The 15370-nt window shown below is 46.3% G+C and overlaps 1 protein-coding gene across 1 annotated transcript in view; it reads left to right on the forward strand.

Annotated features, from left to right (window-relative positions):
- Window positions 1-15370, forward strand: part of LOC124550811 (activating transcription factor 3) — a 526879-nt gene that overhangs the window by 500646 nt on the left and 10863 nt on the right. Inside the window, exon 5 of the mRNA XM_047125538.1 lies at window positions 10750-10857. Coding sequence (XP_046981494.1) covers window positions 10750-10857 — 108 coding nt within the window. The remainder of the gene's footprint in view (window positions 1-10749; window positions 10858-15370) is intronic.

Below are 15370 nucleotides of genomic sequence, written 5' to 3' on the forward strand. Positions count from 1 at the left end.
CCGAGAAAGAAAACCATCGCCTTCTGCATTGTAGCGTGTCAAAAACTGAAGTGCACTGCCCCATCCGTTGTTTTTTGTGTTGTTCACTAAGAATTTTGGGTATCCAATGTGAGCAAAGTTTTCCAAATTTTGGCTTTTCAGTAACAATTTCATGAATTAGTGATCGTGAGATTTGCGGCACTTCCACAGGAAGGGGCTTAATCTTCTCTTCAATTGTGTGAACCAGTTCATCAGTAACCACAGACGGGCATCCACTTCGTTCTTCATCGTGCACTTGATTATGTTCTTCACTGAACAGTCTGACCCATCTTCTACCCATTGAATTTTGTCCGTAAACCTCGCAGATTTGCGGATGAACTTCCTTTGGTTTAACTTCCTTTGGATTTAGAAAACGAATCACAGATCTGATTTCACACGCGGCGGCATTTTCAATTACGGCTGACATTATAAAGAAGCACAACAAAGCACACCTCGGCAGCGGCGATCTGAAAATGGCGTACATGTCTTCTCCTCGAGTCAGAGCAACCGCCGCGCATGCTTGCATCTGCGGTCGTAGCGCTGCCGCGGATAGAAATAGAAACGGAACTTAGTTTGTGGACGACCGCCGTAATTATTGTGAAACGCAGTCCGCCTGCTCAGTTGATTGGTAACGTGCTTGTCTCCCATGCAGCGGGCCAGGTATCGATGCCCGGCCGGGTTGGAGATCTCTCCGCTCGTTGACTGAGTGTTAAAGAGTCCTGATCCTCATTTCATCGCCATCACTGGCACCCAAGTCTGCCACTACGGCGGCGACTGAAGTGAGACTCGCACTCGGCGGCCGAACGTCCCCGGGTGGGGCCTCCCGATCATTTCATTGTGAAAAGCAATTGTAATTTTACAGTTAGTAAAACGCCATTGTATCCCCTAACTTGGTAAGAAACATTCGTATAGTAAGCTTCTACGGACATCGGTAGAAAACTAGATATAAGAAGTAAAATAAATAAAAGCAGTACACGGGTTTAGAACACGAAGCACAAAACTGTGAAACTGCGACGCTACACACTTTGGCTGACATTGTCGCGCGCTAGAACGCAGTCGGTTTCTTTCTTGAGGAACTGTCGAGTATTTACGGATGAGCCGAGACACGTGTTAGCTTCTTTACTCTCCTCTTCCACTGAGCCAAGCTTGCGGAAAATCTGGTTGTGTTCTCCTCGTGAGTCCGCGTGCTTGAAAGTGTGCCATGCGCCAGTAGCTAAGTTTCAGAAAAAGAGGTAGACAAAACGCATATTACTGCAAACGACTGTTAGTTATCCATCTAGTATTTTAAGGTATATCACTATTATATGTAGACGGTATGCAAAGCACATCATTTTAACTGTGTGTGAAGGCATCACGTATTGGTGACAAATGAAAATTTGTGCCAGACTGGCGCTCCAACGCAGATTTCCAGCTTCTCGCAAGCGCTCGCCTTAAACACGTAGGCTATCTGAACACACTTCCAAGACCAATCCAAACATTCATATGTCGCACTGTCGAGGGCCAAAATGACAATCCTAATACTAACGCGGAATACGCTTGTTCCTTGAAAGCCTGAGTGGGAAAGCAAGTAAAGTTGCAAGTGATAGGGTTGTAGACAGTACGACGTACGGAAGTCTTGCGCGTTGGTCTTGAAAGCGTACTCGGACAGCTGAGACGGTTACGGCGATGACTCGCGACGAGGGGTAAGTTCGGGTTGGAGTCCTGCTCCAGCACAAGTTTCATGGTAATATCTGCACACCTAAGGCAGCTAATGTCAGAAAGACTGTGCAATTTCATAGAGTTATGAACTTATGATTAGTCTACTGTTTACGGAAAGCCAAAGCTTTTGTTGTAATTGTTTATTTTGGTTCGGCAAACCAAGTACGGCATCTTAAATGTTTTTGGTAAACGCATTTATAGATCCGTCTATAGTTTTGAATCTGATTGCATATATGAATGGAAACTAACTGCAGGGAAAGTTGTCTTCGACAAGCAGATAATACTGACACTCCCAAGTCTTTATATTTGAACGGTGTACTCCTCGCCAGAAGAACTGTACTGGGACTCCTGCAATAAGAATAGGTTCTCTGTTGTCTTAGCACGAGGTTGAAAGGTGATGGAGTGCGTCGATCCTTTAGTGAGATAAATTTGTGGGCAAATGATTCATTGAAGTAAGAAAGACCTACTTTCATTCCTCTTCCGTCATCAGTTGTTATTTTCACTGTTGTATTACGACACCAACTGTTACTGTAAACTACGATTACGTACTGCGCGACGTATTTTCACTTGATGTCAAAAATAAACTTGCTCGAGTTTTGTTACATTCCGCCCTCAGTATTCTGTCGCAAAACTGTTAACCATGCCAGTGTTTGTTCTCACAAGAGAACTCTTCGCGCTAGACGTTAAGCACCCCTCTCCCCTCTAACTCCCTGCCCGCTTGGCATCGCCTTCCAGGAGTACGGTACGTCTTCTCGGCTGTCGCCACTGCTTTGTCCCTGCGTCGTTTTTGACGATTTTCATTTCTGGCAGGATATGACTTCGCACGATTTAACGATGAATGCAATAATCTTTCAATAACTTCGTTTTCTGAGTGGTGCTTTCTTCTAACGAAACTGCTGTGTACTCTGGGGTTCGGTTTCAGGACTAAGGTGACATCCGAGGTTTCCGCAGATATGGCCACCTTACAACATACTCTGATGAGCCACCGCCTGTTTAAAAGCGTGTCGGTCCACTTCCGGAGCGCAATTCAGCAGTGATTCTGCGTGTCACGGATTCGACAAGTACTTGAATGGCTTGCAGAGGTTTTCAGCACCAGATGCTTTTGTGTTAGCAGAAGAGCCAACACCGTGTTACGAGTGCAGGCCGAAATGCACGCGTTTTAGCTCACGCAGGCTGGCGTGAGGAGGGAAGAACTATACTGACGTGAGGTCTGGAACATGACAAGAAATGAGAATTCAGAAAGCGGACGTAATTAGTTTCATACTTAACTTTAATCCATTAATGATGAACGTCGCTCTTGACGGTACATGATGCACAATATTATCTGCTCAGAATACATTCTCGAAGTAATTATACACTCCTGGAAATTCAAATAAGAACACCGTGAATTCATTGTCCCAGGAAGGGGAAACTTTATTGACACATTCCTGGGGTCAGATACATCACATGATCACACTGACAGAACCACAGGCACATAGACACAGGCAACAGAGCATGCACAATGTCGGCACTAGTACAGTGTATATCCACCTTTCGCAGCAATGCAGGCTGCTATTCTCCCATGGAGACGATCGTAGAGATGCTGGATGTAGTCCTGTGGAACGGCTTGCCATGCCATTTCTACCTGGCGCCTCAGTTGGACCAGCGTTCGTGCTGGACGTGCAGACCGCGTGAGACGACGCTTCATCCAGTCCCAAACATGCTCAATGGGGGACAGATCCGGAGATCTTGCTGGCCAGGGTAGTTGACTTACACCTTCTAGAGCACGTTGGGTGGCACGGGATACATGCGGACGTGCATTGTCCTGTTGGAACAGCAAGTTCCCTTGCCGGTCTAGGAATGGTAGAACGATGGGTTCGATGACGGTTTGGATGTATCGTGCACTATTCAGTGTCCCCTCGACGATCACCAGTGGTGTACGGCCAGTGTAGGAGATCGCTCCCCACACCATGATGCCGGGTGTTGGCCCTGTGTGCCTCGGTCGTATGCAGTCCTGATTGTGGCACTCACCTGCACGGCGCCAAACACGCATACGACCATCATTGGCACCAAGGCAGAAGCGACTCTCATCGCTGAAGACGACACGTCTCCATTCGTCCCTCCATTCACGCCTGTCGCGACACCACTGGAGGCGGGCTGCACGATGTTGGGGCGTGAGCGGAAGACGGCCTAACGGTGTGCGGGACCGTAGCCCAGCTTCATGGAGACGGTTGCGAATGGTCCTCGCCGATACCCCAGGAGCAACAGTGTCCCTAATTTGCTGGGAAGTGGCGGTGCGGTCCCCTACGGCACTGCGTAGGATCCTACGGTCTTGGCGTGCATCCGTGCGTCGCTGCGGTCCGGTCCCAGGTCGACGGGCACGTGCACCTTCCGCCGACCACTGGCGACAACATCGATGTACTGTGGAGACCTCACGCCCCACGTGTTGAGCAATTCGGCGGTACGTCCACCCGGCCTCCCGCATGCCCACTATACGCCCTCGCTCAAAGTCCGTCAACTGCACATACGGTTCACGTCCACGCTGTCGCGGCATGCTACCAGTGTTAAAGACTGCGATGGAGCTCCGTATGCCACGGCAAACTGGCTGACACTGACGGCGGCGGTGCACAAATGCTGCGCAGCTAGCGCCATTCGACGGCCAACACCGCGGTTCCTGGTGTGTCCGCTGTGCCGTGGGTGTGATCATTGCTTGTACAGCCCTCTCGCAGTGTCCGGAGCAAGTATGGTGGGTCTGACACACCGGTGTCAATGTGTTCTTTTTTCCATTTCCAGGAGTGTAGTAACTGAATATGGCGCCTTGCTAAGTCGTAGCAAATGGCGTAGCTGAAGGCTATGTTAAACTATCGTCTCTCCAAATGAGAGCCTATGTAGACAGTGAACCATCGCTAGCAAAGTCGGCTGTACAACTGGGGCGAGTGATAGATAGTCTCTCTAGACTAGACCTGCCGTGTGGCGGCGCTCGGTCTGCAATCACTGATAGTGGCGACACGCGGGTCCGACGTATACTAACGGACCGCGGCCGATTTAAAGGCTACCACCTAGCAAGTGTGGTGTCTGGCGGTGACACCAGAGATGCCAAAGAACTTGGTTTACATTGAAAATATATGTTATTTGAGAATTAATTTTGATACGTACCACGCATACGATAACTTCACCAAAAAATCGGTGCTGATAGTTGATGAAGAATTACCCTACGAAACGTTACTGCATGCTCGCAGTTGGGCAATATTCCCGATGGCTTTCCAGAAGCACATTGCAATTTTGGAGGCTGCAGGATAAAATTCTGCCCAGCACAAGCACTGCGTGGTTGGCACTATGCCGTCCCTCGTGACGAATTCGCAGCAATCGTACTGGGAAATCTTTTCACAAAAGAATTATTAAAATTTTAATTTTAGTTCTTCACTAATGAAACTAGTTTGAAATACTTGTGTGACTATCTGTTTCTTATATCTTATTGATTTACTGCCCTTGTTGACAGTCCTATTCCTGCCAGTGTCAATATGGAAAATTAAATAAAAATAAAAAAAGTGCAGAAGGCGTTTCGGAATCGAACACACGCCCTCCGCTCGCCTGCCAAACGCCTCAGTCTCTGCGCCAGCGGCCATTTCTTTGACTACCGTTTACCTTTTTGGTACATAAGCGACAGCCGTAACAGTTGCTTTCAAAAATGCTCAGCTTTCAGTTGTCTATCGGTCCCCTCAATTTTGAGTCGATTGCGAGTCATGAAATTTAGGTGTGGTCTTCTCAAAAACGGGGGATTTTCAACTAAAATATTTTAGTTTTTCCGTTTAGGGGCTAAACAGGCCACCTGCCAAATGTGGCCCGAATCGGTTGGCCGTGTCTGAGGCGTTCTCGAGACAGGCGCAACGTATTTACGGTCGGCCGCAATTAAGGGCGCACGCAACATGCTCCACGTTACGCTTCCGCCGATTCCCGTTAGTGTGAGCCTGCTGTGCACCCCCACTGAAGGGATCAGTTGGTCATCCCCACCTTAATGACGTACACTGATGACCCAAAAGCCAAGCGAATGCAGTGGGCCGGCCATGTGGCCCGAATGGAAGATCACAGATGGTCTCGGAAGCTCCTGGATTTCACACCTACAGGAAAGAGACCCCCAGGGAGACCCAAGAAGCGTCGGAAGGATGGCCTCCATGAAGATTTAAACCAAGTGTCAATAGATGTGGACAGATGGCGGATAGCAGCAACGGAGAGAATACAGTGGAGGAGGAAGCATGTAGCAGCGTGCGGTCCGCTGGGCCTGATCACATAGAAGAAGAAGAAGACGAAGAAGAAGAAGAAGATGATGATGATAATGATGATGACCCAAAAGTTAAGACCGCCTACCTAAAAGCGCGTTGGTCGATTTGTGGAACGCAGTTCAGCAGTGACTCTGCGTGCCGTGGATTGGACAAGTGATCGATGGGATTCCAGAGCGTTGCGGCCCCAGACGCCTGCGCACAGCTAATTTACGGACGGTTTGTTAGTGACCGCGGAGCTGGCCCCAGACAGCGTCCCAGTTGGGTTTCATCGGAGTCAGATAAGCCGACTGTGATTGCAAAGACATGAACGTGAGTTCACTATCGCGCCCCTCAAACCGTCGCAGCACGATTCTGGTCTCGTGACACGGACACTTATCTTGCTGGAAGATGCCATCGCCGTTCGGGAAGACATCGAGGATAAGGCGTTGCACAGCCGCCGTGGTGCCTTCGACTGCTCCTCCAGGGCCCCCTGGAAGCCCGGCTGAATGCTGGTGCCGGCGGCCTGCGTCCGTGTTCACAGCAGCCGCTCGTCCGCATGACGGCGTGTCTGGACGCAGACGCAGCCGTCGACGTTGTTTGACAATAAACGGGTTTCATCCGACCAGGCGACCTGCGGTCCAACTCCATGATTCCGCGCCCACTGTAATCGCAACTGACGACGTGGACGCGTCGTCTTGAGAACACGCAGGGCTCCAGCCAGACAGGACGCCCTGCCGCTCTGCCGCCTCGCCAGCGTCGCGCCCTGCCTGCCTTGCTTCAGAGAGCGGCCGAGCCGCTCGTCCCTGCCTTCTGTGCTGACGCTCCAGCCTTCTCCAGCCACTCTCCACAGGCCCTGACGACAGCAGCGCCCCAGCAGCCCAGCACTTTGCGAGACGCTCGCTCCTAGGCGCTGCGCCACATCAACATGACTGTTGTCAAAGTTTCTCAAGTCGACGGATTTCCTCATTCGCACCAAGAATAATTTCCCATTCGTCTCTGCTCTGCTCGTAACACTTCTCTCAACGCGTCACGTGCCCTCGGCGCCAGCACTCGGCACACAAGCTCGCGGTGGGCGATGGCCATAATGTTTTGGCCCATCAGTGTGAAGCTACCAGGTTTTCACAAAAACTTCATTACAGTTCCCACACTGAAGGCGGAACTCACAATATCTGAACAAATAATGTTGGATATCGAGAAAAATAACGAGCAAATGGCGAATTCGACAAACAGGAAATATACGCTATAAAAGACTTATTCAACTTTGATGATATCTGCAGCTGTTTCTCTGCATACAAAACTTTCCATTTGATCACGTTAACGGATTTATTCCACTACCTTCGTACTCTCTACTTTTTTTTAACGTCGACTGCCGTAGCTAAAGTTGAACAAAATATGTTTTGAAACCTCTATTTTTTGCGGTTAGTCAAGTAAACTGTACCCCAGCACCACACGAGTAGACGAACGTGGGAACGTGGTAAATCTTCCAAAATCTGCCTCTAACTTGCCGGTAGACCTGGCCTTCAAAAGCTGAACCCTTGAAATCGTCGTAGTCAGTCACATTTGTGTGCAGCCGTGCCGGTGGCCCGTACAGTTCATCGGGCAGCGTGTCGCGCTGGCTTGCACCAAACTGAGTTAGAGGTAATCTTTCAGTTCCTGGAGTGAACACGATGTTTCTGTAATCTGGAGCTCAGCACTGCAGCAAGCAGTGATTGCTAGAACTTCAAGAAAAAACCGTAATAAATAAACATCCGGTATCCAGTTTTCCAGGAGGTGTAAGTTGACAACCAGACGACAGTCAAACTCGTCCCGTAGTTTTACGTGTCTGGAGTTACCGCATGGACTGCTCTGCTACGCGGCTTCACAGTTGAAGCCAACTTGCTCAGAGGTGAACACATACAAGGTGGCTTACACAAATATTAAAAAAAAATACACTAATGGCCATTAAAATTGCTACACTACGAAGATGACGTGCTACAGACGCGAAATTTAACCGACAGGAAGAAGATGCTGTGATACGCAAATGATTAGCGTTTCAGAGCATTCACACAGGGTTGGCGCCGGTGGCGACACCTGCAACGTGCTGACATGAGGAAAGTTTCCAACCGATTTCTCATACACAAACAGCAGTTTTTCGGCGGTGCCTAGTGAAATATTGTTGTGGTGCCTCGTGTAAAGAGGAGAAATGCGGACCATCACGTTTCCGAGCTTGATAAAGGTCGGATTGTAGCCTATCGCGATTGCGGTTTATCGTATCGCGACATTGCTGCTCGCGTTGATCGAGATCCAATGACTGTCAGCAGAATATGCAATCGGTCGGTTCAGGAGGGTAATACGGAACGCCGTCCTGGATCCCAACGGCCTCGTATCACCAGCAGTCGAGATGACAGGCATCTTATCCGCATTGCTGTAACGGATCGTGCAGCCACGTCTCGATCCCTGAGTCAACAGATGGGGACGGTTGCAAGACAACAACCATCTGCACGAACAGTTTGACGACGTTTGCAGCAGCATGGACTATCAGCTCGGAGACCGTGGCTGCGGTTACCCTTGACGATGCATCACAGACAGGAGCGCCTGCAATGGTCTACTCAACGACGAACCTGGGTGCACGAATAGCAAAACGTCATCCTTTCGGATGAACCAGGTTCTGTTTACAGCATCATGATGGTCGCATTCGTGTTTGGCGACATCACGTGACTGTTGTACTGCAAAATATTGTACATGCGGTGGTTGTTCTCGGTACTGATTTTTCAGGATCTACGCACCCAAATTGTGGGAAAATGTAATCACATGTCAGCTCTAGTATAATATATTTGTCCACTGAATACCCGTTTATCATCTGCATTTCTTCTTAGTGTAGCAATTTTAATGGCTGAAATCACTCAACAGAGGAAAGCCCACTGGACCTGACGGTATACCAGTTCGAGTCTACACAGAGTACGCGAAAGAACTTGCCTCCCTTCTAACAGCCGTGTACCGCAAGTCTCTAGAGGAACGGAAGGTTCCAAATGATTGGAAAAGAGCGCAGATAGTTCCAGTTTTCAAGAAGGGTCGTCGAGCAGATGCGCAAAACTATAGGCATATATCTCTGACATCGATCTGTTGCAGAATCTTAGAACACGTTTTTTGCTCGCGTATTATGTCATTTCTGGAAACCCAGAATCTACTCTGTAGGAATCAACATGGACTCCGGAAACAGCGATCGTGTGAGACCCATCTCGCTTTATTTGTTCATGAGATCCAGAAAATATTAGATACAGGCTCCCAGGTAGATGCCATTTTCCTTGACTTCCGGAAGGCGTTCGATACAGTTCCGCACTGTCGCCTGATAAACAAAGTAAGAGCCTACGGAATATCAGACCAGCTGTGTGGCTGGATTGAAGAGTTATGATGCTGTAGTATACAGAGAAGCTGCAGCATTAGAAAATTGTAGCGCAATGCAGGAAGATGTGCAGCGGATAGGCACTTGGTGCAGGGAGTGGCAACTGACTTAACATAGACAAATGTAATGTATTGCGAATACATAGAAAGAAGGATCCTTTATGGTATGATTATATGATAGTGGAACCAACACTGGTTGCAGTTACTTCTGTAAAATATCTGGGAGTATGCGTACGGAACGATTTGAAGTGGAATGATCATATAAAATTAACTGTTGGTAAGGCGGGTGCCAGGTTGAGATTCATTGGGAGAGTCCTTAGAAAATGTAGTCCATCAACAAAGGAGGTGGCTTACAAAACACTCGTTCGACCTATACTTGAGTATTGCTCATCAGTGTGGGATCCGTACCAGGTCGGGTTGACAGAGGAGATAGAGAAGATCCAAAGAAGAGCGGCGCGTTTCGTCACAGGGTTATTTGGTAACCGTGATAGCGTTACAGAGATGTTTAACAAACTCAAGTGGCAGACTCTGCAAGAGAGGCGCTCTGCATCGCGGTGTAGCTTGCTCGCCAGGTTTCGAGAGGGTGCGTTTCTGGATGAGGTATCGAATATATTGCTTCCCCCTACTTACACCTCCCGAGTAGATCACGAATGTAAAATTAGAGAGATTCGAGCGCGCACGGAGGGTTTCCGGCAGTCGTTCTTCCCTCGAACCATACGCGACTGGAACGGAAAAGGGAGGTAATGACAGTGGCACGTAAAGTGCCCTCCGCCACACACCGTTGGGTGCCACCGTTGCATGCCTTGCGCAGTATAAATGTAGATGTAGGTGTAGAAGGCAGCCTTGGTAAAATTTGAGCGCAATTAGACGACGGCGTAATCGAAAAGTTTATGTCTCAAATACATTTATATATTTTGGATTTCTTTTGTACTGACTTTATTAGTGACTTATAAAAAGCACATTCGCAAATATCTCACAAACGGCTTGTTTCCAGATCGTTGTTGGGTAATTTTTCCCTTCTGCTGTTAGATACAGTCACCTCTGCCAGTTTTCGCTTCAAATTATGGTTACACGCTATACACAGAGTTTGCTCTTTGATGGCTGCGGCACTCCTCTCAGCTTCTTGCCCAAGACAGCCGCTTGTGTCATTTCGGCCCTAAACCGGTGGCGGCTGCACCAGGCAGACAACCACACGACCAGCAACGTACAACTGCTGCCAAGCCAAACTTTTAGTTGCTACCACACGTTTCTATTCTCATTTATGTTGCACATAAGATGCTGTGAAATAGGATCAATGCCTTGGAAATGCGCAGTAACTTTTAAATGTTTCAGCTTCACACAGAATTCAGTTATAGCGAGAAAACAGTTTTAAACTTGTTTCCGGTAGTCTCATATGAATTTTCAAACTTTGCAGCTGACGCCCGAAGACGAAGAAAGGCGAAGAAGGCGAAGAGAACGAAACAAAATCGCTGCGACGAAGTGTAGGCTGAAGAAGAGGGAGAGGACCGTGAATCTAGTACAGGTAAGCTCGGATACATACTGATTGACGCCGAAACACGTGCGCAAACATGGCACCAGAAATGAGGTCGAAACAACATATGTACAAGAATAATACTGCTGAAAATTTTTTGTCTGTAGGCAGGAGAAATTCTATTACTAGAGTTGCTGTAGACACCACATGTTAACATTTAATCGGACATAGTTAGAGTAAAACTAACAATGATGTTTATGTAAGGTGTAATAATAACAACAGATATAGGATTGTTCATCGTAAATCATCACTTGACAATATCTGCATATGTTCTTCCAACTCATTCCCTTCATATGTAAATGACAAATACACAGTTCTGTGCAACCATTGATTCCATTTTGCTGATAATTTCAACTCCAATCTTCCACCAAGTACAAGAAAAATCTATAAACATAACAGTCTGTCATGAAAAATAGCTTCTTGATTCTCTTACATTAGTAATGTCTGCAGTTAAAAATTACACATTATCATAATAGTATGTTTTACAGTAAAAAGTAAAATATTTAACTCAGTCAGATTTTTAACATGCAGAATTATTTGCAAAATTTTGTGAAATATTAATTTTCAACAATTACTTTCCAAATATACTAATTGGTGCTTAGGTGCTTCATTGTTTAAATCACTAGCATTTACAGAGGCTTGATTCTAAAGTTGATTCATTTGGTACCTGCAACTATCTTATGAACCATGTTAAACATTATTATCTACTAAGCCATCTATAGTTTTAGTAATTCGTCATAGCGTTAGACAGTGTTTATTTTAAGGACTTCCTATCCCCTAATTTTGTATAAAAATAACTCCACTACAAAATCACAGTAGTGTTTGTAAATTTCACATCTTTTATTACAAATCCATAATATGTTATTAAAATATGATCATTGCAGTGATACATTATGATCATCATCAGGAAGCAAATAATTCACAGCTCTTCCACACAACATTAAGTAATGGATAATAGGTAGTCATATAATAGTGATACAACACCTAATACACAGTACTGAGCAGTACAATAAACAAACCACGTATTGAATACTCTTATACTAAAACCAAGGCTGCTACATTAAAGTCGTGTTTTTGCCCTCCTGTGTTTTCTTCGCTGTGCTCAGTTTAATTTCGTATTTGGCCATCAATTACTAGTTTTGGAGTCATTGAAAATGAGTGATGAAGATTATTAAGCAATTTTTAAACCAAGATGTCACCTCTGCTATTGTATACAAAAGCAAGTGATACAATAAATTCTGTGCTGTTTACAAGTGGCAATATGATGTGGTGATAGTGCCGATCGAGGTCCTTCAGTATGTATCGATTCAGTTTCTACCGTCAGTCACCATTCAGTTACTACCATCATTCACTGTGCTGAGAGTCTTCATGGAATTCACTGTTGGTCCAATAAGCCAACCATTATTTGGGCTGACTTTGTATGTTACACCATTGCGTATTTGTTGTTTACATTGTATCCTTTTTATGTTTGATGCTGTCCTCCTACCTTGCATCTCTGAATTCTGCACATTGTCTAATATCTGCTCCCACTATTTTCCCCATCCATTGCTTGTTGTGGTGCCAAGTCAACTATTACAGGGTACAGGATGCCACCGAGCTGTCCCTCCTTTTCGTAAGAGGCTCTTCCTTAGACTATCCTTTTCACTGTTTGTTCAGTTTGTACATTATCAGTACGTTTAATTTTAAACATTCTTCATTGTACCACAATTCAAATGCTTTTCATTTCAAAGACTCAAAGGAAGTCATTTTCATGCGAAGATTGTTCTCTTACTTTCCTCATTCGGGAATAAACACGTTATTTCACTACACAAACATGTACGTCGCCACGCGTCATGCCGTTAAGCCACATGGAATTGTAATAATTGTTGTTATTTCATTAATTAACAAATAGCTAATGTCAGCCCTTGGTCATTGTCAAATACTTTCACAGTAAAAACTGTTATGCTTACAGCGCATTGCGGTCCACACAACAGCAGGGGAAAGAGGAACATGATATGTTCTCTTATTAAAAAGAATTATGTGTCTCAGCTGTATCATTTCTACTTTTATTTTCTTTGGTACGTGAGCACCTTGCTCACTGTAGCTGACGTAACAGCAAAAACTAACGTTAAATGTTGTATGCACAGTCCAAATTGCACTCTACAATCAGTTGTGCCAAACTGACTCCAATGACTGGCAGGCAGGCCTATGTCATATCCTGCGCCGACCACTGCTGCAGGGGACCGCCCCGCCCCACCAGCTGTCGCCATTCTGACCATCGGCGGCCATTCAGATTGATTCTCCTTCAGGGCTCGTCGGCGTGACTGATGCTCGACTGCAGTAACTGTTCTGCTCCACAGCAGTACTTCACACAGACACACAGTATCAACATGACTATTAACTAACATCAGTATGATTATAACTTAAAATTTTATAAAAAAAAATATTGTTTAGGTTGTCTTAGCACATGCTAGCTCCTAATAGACTATATTTGCTTAGTTCGGTTTTTAGAAAGTGCTTCTGATGTGAATATGACTGGAAAACAGCCTGTGAAGACTGTTAGGAATTTAAATTTTATGTTTCTGATAACCGATGCAATCAAAGTATTCATGTAACTTCGGACTATGCACTAAATTAGTTTTTTGTCGTCTGCTGCCACATAGTGTCATAGCTTATGCGAAGGTCTTTCGTACACATTGTCCATCGCTTATTCACTAACATAAATCCCCTTGGTGACGGAAATGGAACCCTCCAAAATGCATAGTGGAAATAATAACAAATGTAACACCTTACGGTTACTGTCAAGTCCAACCTAAAGTGTTCACATTAAGGTTGTAGTTGGGGTACCAGTAAAAGTAAAAACTGATAAACCAGTGCCTTAGACATCATCAGTGGACGTGGACCAATGACGTAATAATAAACCTCAAAGTGGAACATAAACATCATTATAGACTGGTAACCAGTGAGATCATAAAATTGAAAATTGTGCAGTTTCTTAATAATAAATACTAATACTAACGGGAAAACCGTGGTAGAATGGGGAGCGGGGATTTAGAGTGGACAGATTAATATAACAAACATAAAATCACGAAAACAAGCAAATATGCAAAACGAAACAACCAGAGAAACACTGTTCAAAACTATGACCACCACACGAAACCATGGTCAGACCTCAATGAACGCCATGCACATGACACAATATGCTCCGATTGCACGCAACTCTTGCAAAAATTCAATAGTAGACTCCTAATCGTCCATCTCCCGACCATGAAATACATTCCCTGACAAAAAAGGCCAACCGTCCATTAGGGGGCTGGGGTTGGAGGAGGTGGAGACGAAACTTGGTGGGTTGAGAGGTTATGTGATGTTATTTCAGTGATTAGAAAATCAAGCTAAATTTGCAAAGAACTTGGCGGTATCAGGCCTGCTATTTCTATGACGTTTCATTGCCTGTGACGTGGATGAATGCACTGATTCGGTTGATAACGGCTTCATAAAACCGTTGTACCCTCTGCTGAATCACAGTGGCCCACAACTGTTGTAACTGGTCCTCGATAGTCTCGACAGCGGCACGTCCACGCTGGTCGCATACAAATCTGGAGAAGTTGCTGGTTGGTGGAAGGGACCAAACGCCAAGGACATCAATCCCATTGGATTAGGGAAGGATGGGAAGGGAAGACAGCCATGCCCTCTCAAAGGAACCATCCCAGAATTTGCCTGAAGCGATTTAGGGAAATCATGGATGACCAGACGTGGCTTTGAACAGTCGTCCTCCCGAATGCGACTCCAGTGTGCTAAACACTGCGCCGCCTCGCTCCGTGAGACGTTGCTGCTGGCCAAGCAGTTCGTAGAGAAGTGTAGATGACCAATGTCCTGCTGAAGGATGGCACATGATTCTGTCACATTTGAGGTAACACACGAGACCGCAAGATGCCCATGACGTGTCCTTGTAAGGCCCATGACGTGAGGTCCAATCCGAGGACTGCCCACGTCGTGACAGAGAAATAACACCACCGTGCCTCTGAAAAACGGTGGAAGAGTGCAACTTCTCCCCCAGGTCACCGCCATCGATGGTGCCGAACCGCAACTTGTCGCTAGACACGAAGGAACGCCATTGGTCAACAGTACGCGCCTGTCAGTCACGGCAGGTGTTTGCACCGTAGTGTTAACAGAAACTTGCGCGTGGGACACTAATTCCCAAGCCTGTCGGCTGCCAGTCTCTCACCAGTGATGCGGTTCGGCACGGAATGTTTTCCCGTGCGGGCAGTTCATTACTTGTCCTTCGATGATAGGTACAGACAAGAAGGGACAACAGTGGGCTTAGTGCAGTCAGATGCGGTAGAGTGAGAGCTTGCCGACGAGTATGTCTGTCCTTACGTTTCCGTACACACACCCGAGTGCGCCACAAACCTGGCTGTTGTACAATTCGACCATCTCTCGAAATGGGGACCCACGGTGAGGCCCCTTTCAGACAGTCGCTCGTGCTGATAACGTTGTCTCACACGAGTGCACACCAACTCTCTGC

This window comes from Schistocerca americana, chromosome 9 (assembly GCF_021461395.2).
Source record: "Schistocerca americana isolate TAMUIC-IGC-003095 chromosome 9, iqSchAmer2.1, whole genome shotgun sequence".
In the NCBI taxonomy this organism is placed as follows: Eukaryota; Metazoa; Arthropoda; class Insecta; order Orthoptera; family Acrididae; genus Schistocerca; species Schistocerca americana.